This window comes from Rana temporaria, chromosome 4 (genome assembly GCF_905171775.1).
Source record: "Rana temporaria chromosome 4, aRanTem1.1, whole genome shotgun sequence".
NCBI lineage: Eukaryota > Metazoa > Chordata > Amphibia > Anura > Ranidae > Rana > Rana temporaria.
This window is the reverse complement of record NC_053492.1, coordinates 2,629,405-2,654,557: the sequence shown is the minus strand read 5'-3', so window position 1 is coordinate 2,654,557 and position 25,153 is coordinate 2,629,405. Positions and strand designations below refer to the sequence as shown.

At 45.7% G+C, this 25,153-nt stretch overlaps 1 protein-coding gene across 1 annotated transcript in view; it reads left to right on the top strand.

Annotated features, from left to right (window-relative positions):
- Positions 1–25,153, top strand: part of LOC120935221 (oocyte zinc finger protein XlCOF22-like) — a 26,819-nt gene extending 1,666 nt beyond the window's left edge. Inside the window, exons 2-3 of the mRNA XM_040347388.1 lie at positions 23,954–24,583; positions 24,752–25,153. Coding sequence (XP_040203322.1) covers positions 23,954–24,583; positions 24,752–25,153 — 1,032 coding nt within the window. The remainder of the gene's footprint in view (positions 1–23,953; positions 24,584–24,751) is intronic.

The window sequence follows — 25,153 nt, the reverse complement described above, 5'->3', positions numbered from 1 at the left end:
CCATACTTAACATAGGATACGCCTCACATAGCAGGGGTAACTATATGCCGGAAAAAGCTGAACGCAAGCGACGTAAAAAAAAAACGGCGGGCGTTCGTTTCTGAATCGGCGTAAATGCTCATTAGCATATTCGACGCGTAAAAGACACGGAAGCGCCACCTAGCGGCCGGCCTGGAATTGCAGCCTAAGATCCGACGGTGTAAGTCACTTACACCTGTCGGATCTTAGGCATATCTATGCGTAACCTGATTCCATGAATTAGTCACATAGATAAGACCTGTCGGCCTTAGGCCCCGTACTCACGACCAAACATGTCTGCTGAAACTGGTCCGCAGGCCAGTTTTAGCAGACATGTTTGGTCGTGTGTGGGCGCGAGCGGGCCGAATTCCAGCAAACATTTGCCCGCCGGGCCTTTTCCCAGCAGACAAATATTCCTGGACTTGTTTTAAAACAGTCCGCTGGAATTCTGCCCGCTCGGACATGTACGGTCGTCAGTACAGACCTACCGTACATGTCCAGGCGCCCGCCGTCCCTCGCATGCGTCGAATGACTTCGACGCATGCGTGGAAGCATTTTAAAGGCGGGCCGCCCACGTCGCCGCGTCATTGTCGCGGCGACACCGCGTCATCGACGCGGCGACACCGCGGACACGCCCCGCGTATTGTTTACGCGCGGACTTCTGTACGATGGTGTGTACAACCATCGTACAGAAGCCCTCTGGCAGACATGTATGGTGAAAACGGTCCGACGGACCGCTTTCACCATACATGTTTGGTCGTGAGTACCCGGCCTTAGAGATACGACGGCGTATCAGGAGATACCGGAATCTGGGCCACTATGTGTGGACATAAAAAGAAAGGAGAGATCTAATGCTCTCAGTAGCAACAAAGGGTATTTTATTAAAACAAATAAAAAGCCACTCACATGGTTGAGCACTCACAACCGAGTGCAGGTACACAGGCAGATGATATAACAAGCATGTGCAGCATGGAAAGAAAGCGGCGATCGCGGGTGACGTCAGCACATACCTCCTCCCCCTTGTACGTTACGTTCCATGGACGGGACTTCATCAGCGTCGGGTATGGAGATAGTGAAGACAACCCGCAGATCCAAGCATATATACCATGCATAGTAAGCTTAATAATAGCCAGAGCACAAGGCCACAACAGACCAGGCTCAATGGCAGCTAAATTAATCAAGATGAAACATCCATCAATCAGGCCACTGATCGGATATAAAAATTCTTGAAAAATATCATTAAAAAAGGTAAGAGAGACAATAGTCACCAGATGTGCAAAATAGCATGGATCATGCCAAAATTGCAATCAACCTCTATGGAATTGTTGTATAAATTACAATGGTCCACATACATCTAAAGCATAAGGACCAATATGGAAAAAACGTCAGACGCGATCACCCTTTCTAAAACCAAAGATACAAATATAATAAAAAACAGTAATAATACAATAATGTAAACCAGACATAATAGATGAATATTAAAATAAGATAAGCAAAAAAGAAAAATTGCACTAAAATAAAATAAAATACTGAAGTCACCTGTTCGAAATAAAACAATTCAAATCAAACTCAACATTTAATCCTGCTGGCGAGGTCACCTTGGTCTCATAAATCCAATAGGATTCACGATGACTAAGTTGTCGAATGTAATGTCCACCCCGCCAGTGCCTAGAAACCTTTTCTATCCCCCAAAATTTCAGGCTTCTTGGATCTCGTTGATGATGAGTCCTAAAGTGTTTAGAGACAATGTGAGTTTTAATGCCTCTCTTAATGTTGCTAACATGCTCACCTACCCTTGCATGCAGTGCACGAGAGGTGCGCCCCACATACTGGAGGCCACATCCACATTCGAGCATGTAAACAACACCCACCGTGGCACATGTAATTAACTGTTTTATTGTGTATTCAGTCTGTGTAACAGTGGAACAGAAGGATTTCCGCTTTTTAATGTTGGCCTTCGCATGTTTACAAGTCGCACAGCGACCACACGCATAGAAACCAGAAAGAAAATTGAAAAGTTTGGGTGGGGCCACTACAGGTGGGTCCACGACTCCAGGGGCTAAGAGAGGGTGCCTTCCTGTAGATAAATTTAGGTCGGTCAGGTAAAACCGGGCCCAATACTTTATCACCCTTGAGGATTGGCCAATGTTTGGCCACAATTTTCTCAAATTTCTTATGTTGGATGTTGTAATCCAACACCATTTTATAGTTGCTGCCCTTTTCCTTATCCAAAGGTTGGGGCTTATGTAGCTTCTAACACAGTATCTTTCCAGTTTCCTCATTCAGCCGGGTTCTGCACTGTAGGGGGAAGCAGAGAGCACAGCACACTCCCCTGCACCTTACTTTCACTTTTGAGGCTGACGGAGCTTCTCACAGTGCTGATGTACAGTTCAGCAGGAGATCGTGAGATCGGGCCCATCTGACAGCCCTTCTCTCCCCTGATCCCGCGGCACACCTGAGAACCTCTGGCGGCACACCAGTGTACTCTATACTATACTTTATGGCTTCCTATAGGGGAACTCTATACTATACTTTGTACCTTCCTATAGGAGAACTCTGTATTATACTTTGTACCTTCCTATAGGGGAACTCTATACTATACTTTGTACCTTCCTATAGGAGAACTCTGTATTATACTTTGTGGCTTCCTATAGGGGAACTCTATACTATACTTTGTACCTTCCTATAGGGGAACTCTATACTATACTTTGTACCTTCCTATAGGGGAACTCTATATTATACTTTGTACCTTCCTATAGGGGAACTCTATACTATACTTTGTACCTTCCTATAGGGGAACTCTATACTATACTTTGTACCTTCCTATATTATACTTTGTACCTTCCTATAGGGGAACTCTATACTATACTTTGTACCTTCCTATATTATACTTTGTACCTTCCTATAGGGGAACTCTATACTATACTTTGTACCTTCCTATAGGGGAACTCTGTATTATACTTTGTACCTTCCTATAGGAGAACTCTATACTATACTTTGTACCTTCCTATAGGGGAACTCTATACTATACTTTGTACCTTCCTATAGGGGAACTCTATACTATACTTTGTACCTTCCTATAGGGGAACTCTATACTATACTTTGTACCTTCCTATAGGGGAACTCTATACTATACTTTGTACCTTCCTATAGGGCAGTGATGGCCAATCATGGCACCCCAGATGTTTTGGAACTACATTCCCCATGGTGCTCATCTACACTGCAGAGTGCATGAAAAGTATGAGATACTCCTGTTTAAGCTTCACCAATGACTCCTATGTCTAAAATCATCCTATGTCGACTAGGGGAATAGGGTGGCTGAGAAATTACATCTTGGATTGCTTTAACATGGGTCTGTAATTTACAATGTATTCCAGCATATCTGTAAGACCTATATACAGGTTGTTGATTCTGAACTCAACAGGTCAATTGAAAGAGTGACTCATTCAACTGTTAAGGTGTTAATGTCATCTGCTACTGTAATGTAAATGAATCTTAGTATGGCTCCGAAAAACCTTTCATTGTGTTATGCTAATTGACACTGTATTGTGTGAAAGTTCTATTGATGATAGATGTGTGTTGTGAGTTAGCACAGTCTAAAGGTCAGATGTCTGACTTGTCAGCTGTAGTTAATTAGCTCATGTAAATTATGTCTGACTAAAAGATGTGTATTGAGGGGGGCTCGTTATGAACCATTGTATGATGTTGTGGGTGGAGTGTGTCATTGTCCATTTGATTACTGCAGTATTCTTTTTGGTGTATATAGCCATGAATAAGCACTGATTTTGTGCGAAACGTCGGCTGTTCCCCTGTTCCTGTTGTTTTGATCTGGTGATGTATCTGCTGTTCATTTAATAAAAGACAACCTGTACAATTTTTGGAGTGCGGCCATCCATCCTTCATCTATCTTTTATGCTTGCCTAGTGCACCGCCAGCACCCTTGGAATCCTGTAAACAGTGTGTGACCGTATACTAGACCCACCTGGAGTGGTGACTTTCTTTCTTCTATTCTTTTTGGTGTATATAAGAGCCTGCCTTCTCAATAAAGATTGTCTATTCATTTTGAACCAGAGAACAGATCCGTGTGTCTAGTTTCTGGGGGAAATCCGTATGGGTCGTGTTCGCCGGATTGTGGAGTGTCGATAAGCTGTTTTGGGTTCGGAATCGAATATCTTAAACAGCATTAACCCCTGTCCCATTTGGGGTTCCGTTACAAGCACTCTCACACGGTCATGTGACACTGTACCCATATGACATTTTTATCTTTTTTTTTCCCCACGTATAGAACTTTCTTTTGGTGGTATTTGATCATCACTGTGTTTTTAATGTTTTGTGCTACAAATAAAAAAAAGACAAAATTGTGAACAAAAAAAAAGCTTTTCTATGTTTCTGTTATAAAATTTTGTAAATAAGTACGTTTTCTCTTTCACTGATGAGGAGGCACTAATATGCAGCACTGATGAGGGGGTACTGATGTATTTTCTGAAAGCAGACACCCTAGATAATAAAATAGTCAATAGTAAATCAGTGGTGGTATTTACCTGATCACACACTCCCGCTGCCTCTCTGCTGATGTCGGAGTTCTACTATCACTGTCAGAAAGGAGATCACTGCTCCCTACAGTCTGGTATAATTGCAGTGCCTGGTGATGGAACCCAGAGAGTGTTCCACCCGTCATCCCCTCACTGACACTCTGCACTCTGAGTCCTGGAACCTGTGAGATGAGGACATGATGGGACAGAGGAATAAATCCCGGGACTGTCCATCATCTGGAAGCAATGTCAAGGCTGTAATCACATTATGAGATATTTCTCTGGGCTGCAGTTCCTCTGAACTCCACAAGACGGTGATCTCACTTCTACTGAAACGCGAAGTATCCAATAGGAGACAGACAGGAAGTGATGTCAGGTACAGACAGGAAGTTTCGGGTGAGAGGTGAGTCGGGAAGAAGTAGAGAGGAGACGTTGTTGGAAGTGGCAGCAGAGGAGGTAATAAGATCTTATTTTCTATTTACACCCAGTAACTCCGTCATGTCCGTCCTCTTCCTCTATAGTCATGATGATATCGAAGTTTTATTAAATGATTCTGGGCTATAAATGGTTAAGCAATCTGGGTAGGGGTAGGATAGATTTTAGGACCTCTTCACCGGGCAATCGCCCTCCTGGACAAAGATTGCCATTTTCCAATCCAAACGCGTTGGATTTCACCAGGTTAGGAGAGGCGCCCTCTATGTTTACATCAAAGGGTATCCGGCCTGCCATCCAATGGAGTATCTGCAGCCGGGACCCTGGCGGTGGATTAGCTCTTCTGCTCCTAATGCTGGCATTCCTCATAAACTGCTATAGAGGCGTCTATTGGTTCACAGGCACCGTGTGTTATGTGGGACTACAGAGCCCAGCACACCTAGTCAACCAGGGGTTTTCTGAGTAAATGCAGCCAGGTTACCCCAGGAGTTGTCTGACACTTTGGGGTGGATTCAGTAAGCAATTGCGTCTGCGTAACCATAGTTACGCAGCGCAATTGCTTAGTTGCGCCGGCGTATCGACTTTTCTGTATACAGAAAACTCGTTACGCCGACTGCAGCCTAATATATGACTGGCATAAGGCTCTTATGCCGTCGTATCGTAGGCTGTATTCTTACGATGGCCGCTAGGTGGCGTTCCCGTAGTGGTCAGCGTAGAGTATGCAAATTGCATACTCACGCCGATTCACAAGCCTACGCGCGCCCTGCGTACGCATTTTACGTTGTTTACGTTCGTCGGGTTCCGCGTAAGGCTGCTCCTGCTTTTAGCAGGGGCAGCCAATGCTAAGTATACCCGTCGTTCCCGCGTCGCGATGTTTGAAAATTACGTCGTTTGCGTAAGTGAATCGTGAATGGCGCTGGACGCCATTTACATTCACGTTGAAGCAAATTACGTCCTTGCGACGTCATTTGCCGCAATGCACGTCGGGAAAGTTTCCCCACTGAGCATGCGCACTACGTTCGGCGCGGGAACGCGCCTAATTTAAATGATCCACGCCCCCTACGGGATCATTTAAATTACGCGCCCTTACGCCGGGCATTTTTAAGGAGCGCCTGCGCAAATTACGTAGCTACTGCTTCATGAATGAAGCGTAGTGCAGGTAATTTACGGAGGCGCAGCGTTAAAACGGTACGCTGCGCCTCCGTAAGAGGGCGCAAGTTGTACCTGAATCCACCCTATTGTTATCAGAAAGTTTTATTAGAACTATCGTGTTGTGGATTCAGATATTTGTCCATAGTGCAAGCGCTGCCCCAACATTTATTATTTGTAGATTAACCCCTTCAGGGTCAGAACATTTCCCCATTTATGGGGCCGGAACATTCTCTTCATTTTGGAGATAAATTCTGGTAATATGGTAACATTGAATACCTCTAAGTAGGTGGGATTTTCGGGGCAACAAAAATTGTAAGTGACAACTAAGGTCATAAAAGATACTAAATTTATTACAAAATGATTGACATACTAAATATCACAATATCAAAATACAGTATAAAAACATTGTTCAAGAAAAGTACTGTAAGTCACCACATGCCCCAGGACAATTGCTCAATGAGTTCAACCTCTTCTTCACAATGTCCCACAACCAGTCAGAAATCAGCTTCTTGGACATCCAGTATTAGAAAGGACACGGAGGGTAAAATTAATTCTACCCTTTTTAGAAAGGAGACAGCTGGCAATACAATACTTCACGCTACCAGTTTTCATCCAGAACCTTTGAAAAATTCAATACCCTTCAGCCAATTCCTCAGGATAAGGAGGAATTGTTCACTAGATGACGACTTCCACAAACAATGTGATGCACTTGCTCTTCGCCTGTTCGCCAGGGGATACACAAAAACTTGCCTTAGAAAAGCTTTTAATAGAGTTAAAGCTACAAACAGGCGGAGTTTGATCTTTAAAAGCAAACTTCATAAGACCAAACCTGAAGAGAATAATTTGAGAATAATTTTAGGATTCTCCAATGAACATACACGGATAAGGAAGGTCGTTTTTCGAAATTCTGGCCTATACTTACGGAGGACCCTATTCTCAAAAATCTTCTATTAGACAAACCCCAGTTAACCTTTAGGCGATCAGACTCACTTGGGACCATGTTGAGTATAAAGGAAATTCTAGTAAGGATCCCTGCAAAATCTACGGGACTTTCCCATGTGGGCATTGCTCACAATGTGAGGTCATAAGAAGAAGGACCACACTGGCTTTGCCCAATGGAGAAACTTTTGCATTGAGACATTATGCAAACTGTAAGACCCGGGGGGTAATTTACCTCATGCAATGCCAGTGTGGCTCCTTCTATGTAGGGAAGACTAAACAACTCTTCCAGAAGAGAGTTGAAAAACACATGCATTCAATGCGGATAGGCAACCTTTATTTGCCCCTTGGAAGACACGTGGCTAAGGAGCATGGGTATCACATGCCCAATGTGAATTTTACAGTCCTGGATAGGCTACATATTCCCCTTCGTGGGGGAGATTGGAATAAGGTGCTACTCCAGCGCGAAATGCGCTGGATTAGACGCCTTAAAGCCACAACTAGACATGTGCATTCGTTTTTGTTAGAATGCATTTTCGTCCGAAAATCTGTTTTTTCCGTTATTGTTTTAACAAACGATAACGAAAGTGCAAGAAACGAAAACCGAAAGATCTGACATAAAAAATGCTTTATTTTCGTTTTTGTTGCGATACAAATTCGATATAGAGAGATTCGACATTATAGGGAAAAGATTTGACACTATAGAAATAATAGATTCGACATTACAGAGAATAGATTTTGATTTATGAGAAAATAGATTCGACATTATAGAGAATAGATTCGACATTATTACTAGTCATACAACATTAGAATTCTTGTAGGCGGAATATTCGAACGAAAATGTACGATTCGGCGTAAAGATTCGACGTTACATCGAATATTTTTTGACCATTAGACAGAGTCCAACAAAGATTCGACGTTCCGTCGAATATTCTTTTGACCATTTGACAGAAAACAAGTATTATTGGATTTTCGGACGAAAGCTATTCCCCAACGAAAAACGAAATAAATCAAAACAATTTTCGGGAGTAACTAAATAAATTTATTTTCCAAACGAAAACGAAAAAACGAAACAAAATATTCCAGTCTGCACATGTCTAGCCACAACTCCTCCAGGACTTAACAAAATGGAAAGTTTCAGACCTTTCCTTGAGGGTTTCAGTTCTGGTAAAACGGACTAATGCTGTTTGCTATCTTGACCTTTTGGTCCTTTGTCCTCCTTGTTTCACTCTTGTCTCGGGTGGACTGTATGAACCTCTTTTTGTTTTCCCACCCCTCCATCTTGTCACCCCCCGTTTGGGACTCGTTCTCTTGGTGGGGTTCCCTTTTTCGGTACCTATATATAGGGGGTTAGGACCTTTCTGGGATTTGAGGAAATAGGATACCCCAGCTAGAATGGCCAAGTATATATATATAAACATTGCCCAGCCTGAAATTAAAAATAGGTTCCATCATTGGTTTCAGAGGGAGGAAAATACTGAGGGTTCTGAGAGAAGTAGAGGAGCTGAGGGGTCTCTGAGGAGGTAGTGGGACTAACGTGACCCTCTGATGGTTTACTGTATCTGATGGACTCTTTGGACCCCTGAGGAGGAAGTAAAGCAGAAGGACTTAGGGAGCCTTTTAGGAAATGATAGGGATGAAGAACTTTGAGAGGTTAGTGGGGCTGAAGGGCTGTGGGGGCTCTGAAGGGGTAGTCAGGCTGCATGTCTCTGAGGTAAGGGGGGCATTAGGGCTCATAGGGGCTCTTGGTCTCTGATGCTCCTCCCACCCCACTTGCAGTTAATTTTCTGACCTCCTTAAAGAACTCCTGCCAGAAAGCGAAGGAAACCTTCACCTCACCATCTCACTGGTCAAGAAATATGTTGCAGGACACAAAATAGACCAAGAGAACAAAAACACCTACCCCTACTGTCCTCCCCCTTCACACTTTGGGTTGCCATTGGAGGAAAGAGAACAGACTCCTCCCCCATAATTTTCTACTGCACTAGCAGCATCCTCCTGCTATCCAATCCAATCCATTATAGTGACATCACTCCTGTCAGTCAGCAGGCTGCCAGAGATTGGAGCCGTGCAGCCGGAGTTCTGGCAATTATCCTGATTAGCTAGATATACAATAGGGTACTAATGTGCTGCCAAAGTGTTCAAACATAAAATATATATACTAATAATAAAGTGCTAAAGTGAAGGTGTAAACAGCAGCTAAACTTCTATAGTGTTGCCAGCACCCGTAGAAATGTGTATAAGTATTGAAGTAGCGCTAATTACTCTAGTGGTTAAAGTGCTAATAATATTACAATAAATTGATAAAAGATAAAAATCTAATAAAAAATGCAATATACAAAGCAGCACCGCAAATAATCCAGCAAGTGATCAAAGTCCATGTGAATGTAATGTAAAATGAATAGAATATATAAACAAGTCCATGCGTGAATTGCATAAAAAAGTGCATCCACAAAAAGTATCTGAAAATCCAGAGAAGAAATAAATAAAATAAGTGTCTTTAACACAGTGTGACAGTTAAAGATGTAAACAAGCTGGGAAGAAGGGGAGAAGGATGGATAAGGGAGTCTAGATCTGTCAATCTATATAAGTATCACAGAGATAATCCTCGTATCCTCCCCCGGTAGTACCAGCCTCTCACCTCATGGATGGACCCCAGTGAGTCTAGTAGTGCATCATTTTTTGTCTGCAGATATAAAACAAAATAAATCCAGTTCAGAAACCAAACAAAAGGGAATTTCTGATTCGTCGGGCCAAGAGGGTCCCGGACCTCAAAAATGTAGCAAACACTAAACAGTCCAGACTAAATGTGTTCCCATGGGGGTAGTAGTTTTTCAATGTACAGCAACCCTCCTATTCCCCCCTCACATCCACTATTGTGTGACCGATACCATCCAAATAATTCTTACTTTCATTTCCCAAAGTTATCCGTCTACAAGGAGATCTGTATAGATCAAATGATGGCACCAATGAGGATGGAGGAGGACCGGAGTCACATGACTGAGAAGATACTAAACCTCACCCTGGAGATCATCTACCTGCTGACCGGAGAGGTGAGGAGGATTCTGGGAGGTCACATGACATCACTCTTATCTCTATTAATAAAACACAGACCTGACTGGAGAGGTGAGGAGGATTCTGGGAGGTCACATGACATCACTCTTATCTCTATTAATAATGCACAGACCTGACCGGAGAGGTGAGGAGGATTCTGGGAGGTCACATGACATCACTCTTATCTCTATTAATAATACACAGACCTGACCGGAGAGGTGAGGAGGATTCTGGGAGGTCACATGACATCACTCTTATCTCTATTAATAATACAGACCTGACCGGAGAGGTGAGGAGGATTCTGGGATTCTAACATGATATTTCTATTGGTTCTCCAATACAGAGATTTCCTCTTGTGAAGTCAGGTGATCATATGACCATCACAGTGCCTCCATGTGACTCCCTAAAACCTGAGAGACACAACATGGAGAAGATTCTAGAAGTCACCAAGAAGATGATGGAGCTGCTGACAGGAGAGGTGAGGAGGATTCTGGGAATTCTGGGACATTATCCAGTAACAGACAAGGGATGTGTGGATGGTGACTGTATCATTGTGTGTGTCAGGTTCCTATAAGGTGTCAGGATGTCACTGTCTATTTCTCCATGGAGGAGTGGGAGTATTTAGAAGGACACAAGGATCTCTACAAGGACGTCATGATGGACAATCAGCCGCCCCTCACATCACCGGGTAAGAGGAGACTTTATTGTAAAGGAGAGAGCAGTACGGAGGCTCCACCTAGATCCCCCATCATCTGATAAACACATAGAAACAATGTATTCAGTCAGTGTGTGTGTTTCCTACAGATGGATCCAGTAATGGGAACCCACCAGAGAGATGTCCCCGTCCTCTGTATTCCCGGGATTCCACACAGGAAGGTCACACCATCCCCCACCATCATCAGGTAGATGAGGAACAATCACTGATAGTATCATTAGGATCTGTACATTATCTGCATTGTTACCATTGATGTAATTTTTATTCTATATTCAGAGTGGAAACCTGAGAGAGTCTAAAGTTGAGGTTAAAGATGAAATAAAAGAGGAGGATGATGAGGACGGGGTGATGGAGGAGTCAGAGTTTCTAAAAGAACACAAAGATCTGTACCAGGACACCATGGAGGAGTCATCCAGCTACAGAAACCCACCAGAGAGATGTCCCCATCCTCTGTATTCCCGGGATTCCACACAGGAAGGTCACACCATCCCCCACCATCATCAGGTAGATGAGTGACAATTATTGGTGGTTATGATTTATACACAGCATGTTTGTTACAATGAATGTTTTATTATATATTCAGAGTGGAAACCTCGGGGATGATAATATTGATGTTAAAGAAGAGTATAAAGAGGAGGATGAGGAGTATGGAGTGATGGAGGAGTTTTCAGAAGGACACAAGGATATGATGGAGCCACCTAATACCAGGAACCCACCAGAGAGATGTCCCCGTCCTCTGTATTCCCGGGATTCCACACAGGAAGGTCACACCATCCTCCACTGTTACAAGGTTGGTGGGAAGAAGCTTATAAAACACAGACTCACAAAGACAATGATTTTGAGATTCTTCAACTGACGGCTGGGTGACAGGCTGGATATTATAGATTCTTGTAGTCTCCCCAGTCCGGCCATCGAGCGTGAGCAGACCTTAGCTACTGTACATGCTGGGTCGGTCACGGCATACCCTGTGGCTGGTGGGCTTTTTTGCTCCAGGGCCCCCGAGCAATGGGAGATTATGGTGCCCCCAGGCAATAGGAAATTATGGGGCCCCCAGGCAATAGATTATGGGGCCACACAGTATACACACACATACTGTATACACACACAATATACATACACACACTGAAAAGGTACGTAAGGGGGGTAAAAAGCGCTCCCCTCCCCCATCATCTCCTGGGGAATGCTCTGACTCAGACCTGGGCATGGCTGCGGCACAGGACCCCGGTTCTGGGTTGTCAGAGGATGTGGACCAGGACCTTCCTTGTGAGGAAGACCCCTCGCCCGGGTCAGTGCAGAACAGGGCACTTGTCAGTGTGCTTATTAATGCTGTGAGGGACTCCCTTAAGCTGGATGTTGCAGCTGAGGCATCCACAGAGGGGTCAGTCTCTTTTGGGTCGCACAAATTGGACCGCTCTGTAAAAGTTTTTCCTTATGTATCCTTTTTTATCAAGTTCATAGATAAGGAATGGGAAAAGCCGCAGAAGTCCTTTGTGGTCCCTCAGCGTCGTACATTACCCTTTTGAGGACAGCCTCTTGAAAAAGTGGGCCTCTCCTCCGGTGGTTGACCACCCGGTCGCTCAGTTGAATAAGGTAACCACTCTCCCTGTGGAAGGGACCCCTGCTTTCAAGGACCATACTGATAGGAGGTCCGAGGCGGTGACCCGCTCCATGTTTACCATGCTGGGGTCTGCGTTGCGGCCTATTTTGGCTGCGACTTTGGTGTCGCAGACTCTCACTGAATGGGCAAAGATTTTGCATCAGACTGTGGAGGAGCATCAGCTCCCTCCAGAGTGTGTAAGACTGGCCGACCAGTTGGTCGAGGGCCTTGTATATGTCTGTGATGCTACCCTGGATGCAGCCCCCTTGATCTCCAGAGCCTCTGTATTTGCATTGGTATTGCGCCGCCTGATTTGGCTGAAATGCTGGTCCGCTGACCAAGCATCCAAAAAAGCTTTGGCTGATTTACCCTTCAAAGGTGGGAGACTTTTTGGTACCTCGCTGGATGACATTAATAAAGATGTCACTGGGGGTTAGAGCACTCTCCTCCCTCAGTCCACCAAGGGGAAGGAGCCGCGCCGTAAGCTGGGTCCTTCCTTTCCCACGCAGAAGTGGTATTTTCGTCAGTCAGGGCCCACGGGTAGATCCTCCCAGGCTGACAAAGGCTCAGCTGAGGGACAGAAACGTCCTTGGGTGCGTAAGCCGAACAAGCCGGCAACCAAACCCGCAACTGCATGAGGTTTTGCCCCCGCCCGACTCATGGCTCGGTGGACCTCCCTGCTTTCCGACGAGTGTGTCTGCGAGGTGGTCACTTTGGGGTACAAGATAAGAGTTTCTTTCCTGTCCACCGAACAGATTCTTTCCCTCAAATCTCCTCCTTCCGACTCGTCGGTCTGCCCTATTGGGGCAGTGCAAGAGTTGCTGAGTTGCGGGGTAATTTTACCTGTACCGCTGGACGAGAGGTTTCAAGGATTTTATTTGAATCTGTTTGTAGTCCCAAAGAAGGACGGAGTCCGTCCAATCTTGGACCTCAAAGCCCTAAATACTTTTGTAAGAGTACGGAAGTTCCGCATGGAATCAATTTGTTCGGTGGTGGCTGTGCTCCAGGACACATACTTGCATGTCCCAATTTGCGCAGGACACCAGAGGTTTCTGCGTTTTGCGATCGGAAAAGACCACTATCGGTTTGTGGCTCTTCCCTTTGGCCTAGCGTCAGCACCAAGAGTTTTCACCAAGGTGCTCTCCACGATTCTAGCTTTTCTGAGACAGCGAGTCGTTGCCATCGTGGGCTACTTAGACGATCTTCTTCTGAGAGCAGCTTCTGGCTCAGAATTAGAGGTAGATGTGTCTATAGCCAGCCAGCCCCTCAGAGAATTCAGTTGGGTGTTAAACATCCAGAAGTCGGTCCTGGTACCGACTCAGTGTTTGGAATACCTGGGGTTGATTCTGGACCCTGCGGAGGCGAGAGTCTTCCTTCCCTTGGAGAAGTTGCAGACACTCCAGTCTGCGGTGAAGCTGTTGGCATCCCGAAAATGGTCGTCCCTCTGTTTTTGCATGAGAGTTCTGAGCCTCATGGTAGCCTCCTTCGAGGCAGTACCGTATGCCCAATTCCACACTCGTGTATTGCAGAGGGAGATCCTGTCCAAATGGAACAAATCTCCATTGTCTCTGGATCATTAGATTTAGGGGAGTCAGCTGGTCAGAGCCTCTCTGAATTGGTGGCTGTGATCCCTGGTTCTTCGGTCCGGGAAGTCGTTTCTCCCATTCCAGTGGACGGTGATTACGACGGACGCCAGCCTCACAGGTTAGGGGGAGTCTGGGGGGTCCAGTCGCCCCAGGGTCGCTGAACCCAACCAGGACAGGGGCTTTTGGAAGGGATTGCAGGGTAGACTCTTGCCTACTGACTATGTGCTCTGGCATTTAAGGGAGCTACAAGAATTTAGTAATAATGTCCTTTTGCTTTACATAACAGGACATATTACATTTAACAGTCAAGGAAGCCATGATGGTCTCTGCCAACTTGAAACTCAGTAATCAGATGTATGTGAAAAGAAAGCTGGTTAATGAGATTAGAACAGCCCTGGGTCTTCTTGAATACTGTTGCCAGATAGAGAGGGACTCAACGACCCCCTGTTCAGTTTGCGGCAGAACTTTCAAACATAGAAAACTTTCGGAACCATATAACCCCATTGAAGTCTATGGGGCCTGAACTGTAAAAATCAAAAGTGCCCATTTTGAAGGCTTATATGCAAGTTATTGGGTAAACAATGGTTATGGGGGTCTGGGTACTACCCTGCGGGATATGTATCAGTGGAAAAAAACATTTAAAAAAAAAACATAATTTTTAAATAAGTAGTGATTTACTGATGCTTAAAGTGAAACCATCAAAATGAGAAATCCTAAAAATGAAAAAATCCTTTAAATGTAATGCCTGGGGGGTCGCTTTAGGCAGCTGAATCCTGTGCTTACTACTGTGTATTGCTTTTTTAGAGTGTACACAGGAGATTGAAAAAGAAACACGTCCGCTGCCATCCCAGCTCCCACCCATATCAAGCCTTGTTTTTACGTCTGCTTCAGTGTTCCAGCTCCTGCTGCCTTACTCTCAGCTGCTCCAGTGCAGTGTCAGGACTTGAGGAATCCTTGTAGACAGTGCCAAGACTTGATGATCCAGTGCCCATGGCAAAAGATGCAGAGTTGCGCCCCACCCCCTTCATTATGTTGCAAGCTTATGAGGAGGGGGAGAGAGAGCAGAGCGATGCTTACAAGCCCCACAGCCCCCCAGACTTTCTGAGTCGCCAGATGTTGGACCAGGGGGAATGGTCATTACATCTGGAGGTGTTTCAACTTCTTTGCCAGAGATGGGGCACGCTGGACGTGGATCTCCTGGCTTCTTGACTCAATCACAAGGTGTCGAGATTCGTGGCCAGGTCCAGAGATCCCTGGGCAGACACGTCAGATGTGTTGGTGGCCCCGTGGGGTCAGTATAGGCTAATTTATGCCTATCCCCCACTGAAGTTGCTTCCTCGTCTTCTCCGCAGAGTGGAGACCGAGGGGATCCAGGTGATTCTTATCGCTCCAGATTGGCCACGGCAACCCTGGTATGCCGACCTTGTGCGCCTGGTGGCGGATGCACCCTGGCAGCTGCCAATGCAGTAGGATCTTCTGTCTCAAGGTCCCATACTTCATCCTGCTTTACAGTCGCTGGCTTTAACGGCATAGCTATTGAAAGCCAGGTACTAAGGGGCCGATGTCTTTCGGATTCGGTCATTTCCACCATGCTGAGGGCACGGAAAGCTTTTTCCAGGAAGATCTAACATCGTACTTGAAAGGCCTACATCTCTATGTGCGAAGAGATGGAGTGACATCCACGGATGTATTCGGTTTCCAGGGTCCTGCTGTTTTTACAGCGTGGAGTGGATCAGAAACTTGTCTTAAGCACCATTAAGGGTCAGATTTCAGCCTTGGCTGTTTTCTTTCAATGGCCTTTGGCGACCCATTCCCTGGTGGGTACTTTTGTGCAGGGGGTTCGACATGTGCTTCCCCCAATTAGACCACCTCTTCCTCCATGGGATTTGACTCTGGTGCTCTTGGTTCTTCAGGAACCTCCTTTTGAGAACATCAGAGAGATTCCTCTCTTGACGCTATCTCAGAAGGTGGCCTTTCTAGTGGCCATTACATCTGTCAAAAGGGTTTCTGAATTGGTGGCCTCGTCTTGCAAGTCACCATACTTGGTGCTACGCCCGCCGCCTTCCTTCCTTCCAAAGGTGGTTTCGACTTTTCACCTAAATGAGGACATTGTGCTTAAGTCCTTGTGTCCTTGGTCGTCGCATCCCAGAGAGACTGCACTCCATACTTTGGACGTGGTACGTGTCTTGCGGGTGTACCTGTCTGCTACGGCTCCGTTTTGGAGGTCTGACTCACTGTTTGTGTCGGTTTCTGGTCCACAAAAGGGCCTGGTGGTCTCGTCGGCCACCATTTCTCGTGGATCAGACAGACAGTCATCCAGGCCTATGCCCTTAAGGGGCGGACGCCTTCCTTTTCGGTCATGGCACATTCAACCAGGGCAATTGGTGCTTCCTGGGCTTTCCGACATCAAGCGTCTGTCTCACAGGTGTGCAAGGCAGCAACTTGGTCGTCTGTTCACACTTTCTCCAAATTTTACAAGGTTCATGTGAGTGCATCTTCAGATGCTTCCTTCGGCCACAAGGTTTTGCAGGCGGCTATTTAAAGCTGCAACTCCTCTGTTGAGGAGCTCTGCTTGTTTGGGGTGAAGTTGGTTGTTTTTTGATACTGTTCCCACCCCTCATTGTTTTTTACACTGCTTTGGGACGCCCCATATGTCAAGACTTGTAGAAGGCTGTGTCCATCCATGGACGAAAAGAGAAAATAGGATTTTTTGTACTCACTGTAAAATCCTTCTCTGTCGTCCATGGACGGACACAGCACCCACCCCTCCTTTTTAGGTTTGTACTGCTTGTTACGAACTGAGGCTGCATGCTGCAGGGAGGAGGGTTATGTCCGTAGGGACCACCCCCTGGGCGGGACTGTTGAACTCTGTTAAAGTAACATGTATTTAAATATCTAACATGTTCTGCCTAGTCCTCTCCTTTGAACAGGAACATAACCCATATGTCAAGACTTGAGAAGGCTGTGTCCGTCCATGGACGACAGAGAAAAGGATTTTACGGTTACTATAAAAAAAATCCTAATTTTTGTCTCATTTCTTGATTTAGAGTGGAGATCCAATCGATATAGAATTTGAGGTGAAATCAAAAGAAGAAGAAGAGAGGTGTGTGAGGGATGATCAGCAGTCTATGGAGGAGGATGGAATAACAGGGACATTTATAGAGGAGGACACTCCTACAGAGATCAGCACAGGTGGGTCATTAACACTAAATCCATTCCTCCACCCATACTGCTCACTGATTGGTCCAGAGTAGGGCGGGGACTGGGTGATAGCAACCTGTAATCCCCTGGTCACTTTCCTGAGCTGTGTTCCCTGTCCTGTATTCCTCTCGGATAATCTTCCTTCTCTGTGCTGCAGACACAATTTATGTATCTAGACTGGATTTATGGTGATTCTGGGGTCCAGCTGTAAGCAAAATGTGGATTTTCACTATTGATGTTACTAGACCTAGGTACCTGGGGAATGTGCTTTTGGTCTTCTGGCAAGATCTCTGAATGAATGAATGAATGAATGAATGAATGAAAAACTTATAAAGCGCGGCGCATGCGAACTGAATCGCTTCTGGGCGCTAGTTGTTCGTGTCTCATGACATCAAAAGAGCAGAGTTTTGATTCGTCTTCTGAAAGTCAGGTGGTTTTCCTCCAACCGAATGCTGGTTGGTAAAGCGTTCCATAGTCTAGGACCCTGAAAAGCAAACCTTCTTTCTCCTTTGGACTTGAATTTGGTTTTTGGTACCCTGACCAGATTTTGGTCGGTGGATCGCAGAACGCGATTCGAATTGTGAGGTTCTATCTTGTCGCAAAGATATTGCGGAGCCTTCCCATGGATGCACTTATGTGTCAGGCAGAGTGCTTTAAATGCAATTCTGTCTTTTACTGGCAGCCAGTGAAGGGTTCTCAACGAAGGTGAGATTGATTCCCATTTTTTTTTCCCAGTCACCAGTCTGGCGGCCGTATTCCGAACGACTTGCAGACGGGAGATTTGGTACTTTGGGAGTCCGAGGTACAGGGCGTTAGCATAGTCCAGTCTGGAATTCACGATTGTTCCCACCACGACTGCTACGTCTTCTTTGGGGATAAATGGAATAAGTCTGCGTAGTAGGCGCAACAGATGGTGCGCTCCGCTGACTACTGACCCTATTTGTGCGTCCATTGTCATGAAGGTGTCGAAGATGACCCCGAGACTTTTGACTTTGGAGCTAGGGGTGATGATTTGGCCCAGAATGGGCGGGGGTGTCCAGGTTGTTGCCAGTTGACTCTTTCGGCTGGCGTGAAACATAAGGAGTTCTGTTTTTGAACTGTTGAGTTTAAGATAACTCTTTGTCATCCAGTTTTCTATCAAAGAGAGACATTTCTCTAAACTGGGATGATGATCCTTTTTGTTGCAGATGCGAAAATACAATTGCGTATCGTCTGCATAAGAGTGATAGAGTAGTTCTTGGCTACTGATAATATCAAAGAGAGGGCGAAGATAGATGTTGAAAAGCACCGGTGACAGGGGGGATCCTTGGGGGACTCCACATGACACCGTGTGCTTTTCCGACGTGAAAGAACCCAATTTAACTGTTTGTGATTGGTTTTCAAGAAAGGAAGAAAACCATGGTAAATCACCTTCTGCGACTTCTGCTACCTTGGCTAGTCGCATCAGTAACATTTTGTGGTCTATTGTGTCAAAGGCTGCGCTTAGGTCCAGCAGAACCAGGAGACAGGATTCTCCCTCGTCTGCGGCCTCGAGGGCATCGTCCCATATTTTGAGTAAGGCCGTTTCTGTCCCGTGTCCAGGACGGAAGCCTGATTGTAATGGATCCAGTAGATTGTGGGTATCTAGATGCTGTTGCAGCTGTTGTACCACTACTTTCTCCATTATCTTGGAGAGAACATTTAGGCCTGTTATGGGACGGCGGTGAGTTGGGTCCTTGGGATCCAGGTTAGGTTTTTTCAAGATGGGCTGTATTGTGCCCTCTTTCAACAGGGATGGCACTGTGCCTTCCTTAAATGACTGGTTTATAAGCTGTGTGATGGGTGGTGCCAGGATGTCGGTACATTCCTTCAGCAGTTTGGTGGGGATGATATCATTGGGCGATAGGGGTGTAACGGATCGTCACCGATCCGTGATCCGAACGGGCCACCCCGTTCGGATCGGCACACCCCGCGATCCGCGGAGCGCTCCGGAGCCTAGGCCTAGGAAAGTCCCCGGCTTCGGCCTAGCTCCGGAGCGGCGGCCAGTCTGCTTGCCAGAGCCCAGCGTGACACGCCTCCCCGGGGAGGCGTGTCACGCTGTGCACTGGGCTCTAGCAAGCTGAATGGGAATGTTAGCAGTGAAGCACTGGTGTGAGAGGAGGGGGGGGAAAGGGGGAAAAAAGAGCACAATAGTAATTCACAGGGGTGGATTAAAGAGGAAGCAGGTGAGGCTGTTTGGGACTTAAAGTACAATCTTGATGTTTTTACAGCAAAAAAAAAAAAAAATATATATATATATATATATATATATATATATATGTATATATATTTTGCTGTAAAAACATCAAGATTGTACTTAAGTCCCAAACAGCCTCACCTGCTTCCTCTTTAATCCACCCCTGTGAATTGCTATTGTGCTCTTTTTTCGGATCAGCAAAAAAAAAAGGTTCCTTTTTTTAATTGGTCCAAAAAAAATATATATATATATATATATATATATATATATAAAAAAAATGTTTTGGACCAATGAAAAAACGCACCCTTTTTTTTTTTTTTGCTGATCCGAAAATGATCCGATCCGTGACTCCTGATCCGAGGATCGATCCGATCCGTGAGTTTTTTGATCCGTTGCACCCCTATTGGGCGATGTGCTGTTCCGCAAAGCACCAATGATATTTTTTGTGGTATCGATGGAGATCGGTTCCAGAGTGAACTTTGTTGATTGTAGAGCGTTTCTGTGGGTGTTTTGTGGTTGATTGACGGTGGGGTTGAGGGGGGTATTGTTTTGCAAGATGCTTTCCCGGATTCTTTCAATTTTGTTGATGAAGAAATCCGATAGTTCATTACAGAACTCTTGGGTGTCTGAGTTGGGGACTTCAAGACATCCTGGATTCATGGTCTGGGTGACCATCTTGAAGAGTTCGCGGGGGCGGTTTAGGGCGCTGTTAATCGCCATAGAAAAATTATGTTTCTTGGCTTTGAAGATTTCTTTATGATATAGTGTTGTTATTGCCTTGTAGATGATGAGGTTATCCTCTGCAGGGCTTCTTTTCCAGGCGGCTTCCGCCCTTCTGCGCTCTTGCTTCAGAAGCGACAGCTGGTTGTTGAACCAGCCAGACTTTCTTTTTCGGATGCAGGCTTTGCGTTTCGGTGCTACTAAATCGGCTGACTGTAGCAGGGCTGCGTTTATGGCATCCAGTGTATCTGCGGCTGTTTGATGTGGATGGATTGTTTTGATTCTGTTTCCCAAGGTAGATTTGAAGAGTTCCGAATGGAGCTTCTTCTGAGATCTAGCCCAGTGTATTGTCACCGGCTTGGGTGCTTTTATCACTGGGGGAATTTTGGAGATTATGAAATTAATTGCATGGTGGTCTGTCCATGGCAATGGTTCATTTTCTAAAATGCTTATTTTCAGATTTTGTCTGAAAATTAGGTCGAGTGTGTGACCTGAAGCATGTGTTGGCCCGCTTATAAGTTGCTGTAGCCCTAATCCCTCCAGGTGATCGATGCAGGCGTCCGCAATGGGATCCTGTGAGGAGTTGGCCCACAGATTAAAGTCCCCGAGCAGCAAAAGGTGTTTGCTGTTAAGGGTATAAGTGGATATAAACTCCGTTAAAGATGGCAAAAACTGCGATTTTGGCCCAGGTGACCTATAGCAGAGGAGAATGTGAACAGTCTCCTGGGGGGAAGTTTGAAGTTGAAGAGTAAGGGTTTCCATGAATGGAAGAGGATTTTGAAGGGCTGGCTTAGTGATTGTAATGTGATTCTTGTGGATCACCGCCAGGCCTCCTCCTCTTTGCCCTATTCTGTTTTCCGTTATAATGCGATAGTTTTCTGGCACCAATTCTCCGAGAATGGTGTTGCAGTCGTCTGAGAGCCAGCTTTCTGTAATAAAGAGGCAGTCTAGATCGTTTTGTAGTAAGAAATCGTGGATTTCTAATCGGTGTTTTACTGCCGACCTTGTGTTGATCAAAGCACATGATATGTGCTTGAGCTGGCTTAAATAGTTAACATTTTTGATGGTCGATCGTCGATCGAATCTCAAAAGTTGCTCTATTTTTAAGGCCTTTTTGGTGACGGCTGGTAATGCTGTTGCGAATTGTCTCAGACCCCGAATAGAGTTCGCAGAGTATCGCAGATTAGCCATTGTCGCCGGTCACATTGTCGTCACTCTTTCCTAATTGCGGCGGCCGCGAATGAGGCCTGGTCTGGCGCGGATGCAGGAAGAGCCGCGAGACGCCGGACGTGATGGGTGGAAGACTGTCCAAGTGAGCCGTCACTCATTGAGTCTTCTCTCCCCGATTGGTCCAGAGGAAGGCGAAAAACCCCCGGCGTGCTGTGCCAATCTGCAGCGATCGGGGGAAAAAATTCCTTCCTGACCCCTTAACGGCGATCGGTGCAACCCTGGATCAATTGGCTAGGGGGGTGTGGGGGGGGGGGGTCTTAGTCCTGTTTTTTTGAGCTGTGTCTGCAGCAGCCGAGAGCTGGGAGGACCCTGCCTGGCTGCACTATCCCTGGGGAGAGCCGACTCGTTTGAGAGCGTCCTGCTCTCACTATCCCTGGGGTGAGCAGACTAAGATGAGAGCGTCTGCTGCACCGCTGAATCTATATAGCAATAGTTCCAACTTTATTAGCTGCAAGCTTGTTCTGGATCAGTGATTGAAAAAAAATAATGAAGACTCCTGTCTTACCTCCTGTTTCCAACTCCTGGTTTTTAACTCCGGCACTTTTGATCAAAGAATGCACTTCTGGTCAGAGAGTCCACATGTGAAGCCACCATCATTGGGAGCCAGCTCCTCTGGGAGCTTGTACAGCCACTTTATACTCACCTGTGAAGACCTGTGAACAAACCCACACCTGTGAACAATTAAACCCTCCCCTTAATTAGCAGAAAGGAAAAAGAAAAAAAGCTGTTTAAAAAGTGTCAGAGAAAAAGAGGGGGAAAAAAATCTGCAAGCAGAAGCAGATGATAGCCAACTCCTGGTTTTTAACTCCGGCACTTTTGATCAAAGAATGCACTTCTGATCAGAGAGTCCACTTGTGAAGCCACCATCAATTGGGAGAACAATTCTCCCGGGTCACTTGCTCTGTTGTCTGCTGGCTGAGCCGGGTGGAGGGATATGTCTGTATAGTCTCAGACCCAAGTCACTGAGTGCAGTCTCAGGAGATGGGAGGCAGCGGTGTGGGATCTCTGCAACTTGTCTCTAGTAATCATTTCATCCACCACTGATTACTGAATACCAATATTCAGTCCAGTCTTCATCTTGGTTGTTCTCCTTCCAAACTCACTCAGCCCCGCTGTTATTCATGACTAGGGTTGTCCCGATATCACTTTTTTAAGACAGAGTACAAGTACCGATACTTTTTTCAAGTACTCGCCGATAACGATTACCGATAAAAAAATTTAATGGACAGTGGCACATGTGTCAGTAGTTTTATTTTTTGCAATTTTTTTTATTATTATTATTTTTTTTTTTTACAATGCTTTCTTTTTTTTAAGGGGGGGGTGGACAGTGTCAGTGTGTTTTTTCTTTTCTTTTTTATTATTTTTTACAATAATTTTTTTTTTTTTTAATTAGCCCTGTTGGGGGCTTTTGTGAGATAGCAGGAGTCTTAACAGACCTCTGACATCTCCCCTTTGAGATGGGGAAGGGGATTAGGGACACAGATTCTCCAGTCCTTTTCTCAGCCGCCTCAGCTGCACTAAAATTGAACGGAGAGAAGACATCGGCTCCTCTCCATTCATAGACTGAAACATTGTAAACACAGTTTACGATGTTTCAGTTATGTGAATGTACAGAGTCAGTGATCTGTACATTCCAAACAGTAAGGAGCTGTATTTACCGGCTCCTACCTCTGCTCTCCACCCTGACAGATCAAGGGGAGGAGGAGGAGAACGGAGGGGGACATGGAGGGAGGGAGACAGTAGCAAAACGGAGGGGGGTTGGAGGAGGATGCAGGGACAATCAGCGGTGATCGTGTGTGGGATAGTTACAAGCACCGATCAACGCTGATTTTAAAGCAGCAGAAAGCCGCGTGTGGGGTGGGGGGGGGGGAGAGAGAGAAGTGGAGAAACTACTTTTAAATCTATACAGAGGTGATCGATGCTTGTAACTCCCCCACTGCACTGATCACCGCTGACTGTACAAGTACTCGGGCAAATGCTCGGTATCGGTAGTGCAGGACTTCTTGTGTTGGGAAGATGGCATTGAGTGATAGAGGGGGTGGGACACTCGTCCTATAATCCCCTCATCACTGTCACTCCTATAAAAGACAGTTCTCGTTGTTTCCTCACTCTCTGATTAAGGTCCATGAATAAAGAAATGATCTGGTAGGAGATCAGAGGAGCCATTTACTAGTTACCTTGAGGGGGGAATTGTAAGATCCTCAGAGACAAAGCTGCCTGATGTGGGCGGAGTCCTAGTTTAGGGGAACCAATCAGCTCATGTCTAGTAATAATGTTTTTATTCCTATTTTAGTAGATGGACGGGAGATGAGGAAAACCTCAGAGGATTGTCTCACTTTGTCTCCAGACTGTAAAGTAGAAGATGAAGACATCACACAGTATAGTCCAGGAGAAAACCCGACTACCTCAAATGTCCATCCGGCACCACACAGTGTAGATGGACCATCGTATTCCTCTTATCCTGAGGAACCTCAGACTGTGCTGGACGGTGCCGGACCATCGTATTCCTCTTATCCTGAGGAACCTCAGACTGTGAGAGACGGTGCCGTCCTTCCGACAAAGAAAAGGCTTGCCTGTACTGAGTGTGGGAAGTGTTTCCGTTCTAAATACCATCTTAATGTGCATAAAAGATGTCACACAGGGGAGAAGCCGTATTCCTGTCCTGAGTGTGGGAAATGTTTCTCACGGAAGTCTAATCTTTACACACATCAGAGATCTCACACGGGGCAGAAGCCGTATTCCTGTCCTGAGTGTGGGAAATGTTTTTCAATGAAAGCCCATCTTTCCAGACATCAGATATATCACACGGGGGAGAAGCCTTATTCCTGTCCTGAGTGCGGGAAATGTTTTTCAGAGAAGTCCAGTCTTTCCAAACATCAGAGATCCCACACGGGGGAGAAGCCGTATTCCTGTCCTGAGTGCAGGAAATGTTTTTCACAGAAGTCCTATCTTTACACCCATCAGAGAACTCACAATGGGGAGAAGCCGTATTCCTGTCCTGAGTGTGGGAAATGTTTTTCAGTGAAGTCCTATCTTTACACACATCAGAGAACTCACAATGGGGAGAAGCCATATTCCTGTCCTGAGTGTGGGAAATGTTTTTCAGAGAAATCCAGTCTTTCCAAACATCAGAGATCTCACACCGGGGAGAAGCCGTATTCCTGTCCTGAGTGTTCGAAATGTTTTTCACAGGTATCCCATCTTTACACACATCAGAGATCTCACACGAGGGAGAAGCCATTTTCCTGTCCTAAGTGCGTAAAATGTTTTGCACGGAAGTCCAGTCTTTTGACACATCAGAGATCTCACACGGGGGACAATCAGTATTCCTGTCCTGAGTGTGGGAAATGTTTTTTACAGAAGTCCTATCTTTACATACATCAAAGATCTCACACGGGGGAGAAGCCGTATTCCTGTCCTGAGTGCGGGAAATGTTTTTCACAGAAGTCCAGTCTTTACTCACATCAGAGATCACATACGGGGAATAAGCCATATTCCTGTCCTGAGTGCGGGAAATGTTTTTCAGTAAAGTCCCATCTTTACACACATCAGAGATCTCACACTGGGGAGAAGCCGTATTCCTGTTCTGAGTGCGGGAAATGTTTTTCATTGAAGTCCAGTCTTTCCAAACATCATAGATCTCACACCGGGGAGAAGCCGTATTTCTGTCCTGAGTGTGGGAAATGTTATTCACAGATATCCCATCTTTACACACATCAGAGATCACACACGGGGGAGAAGTCACTTTCCTATCCTGAGTGA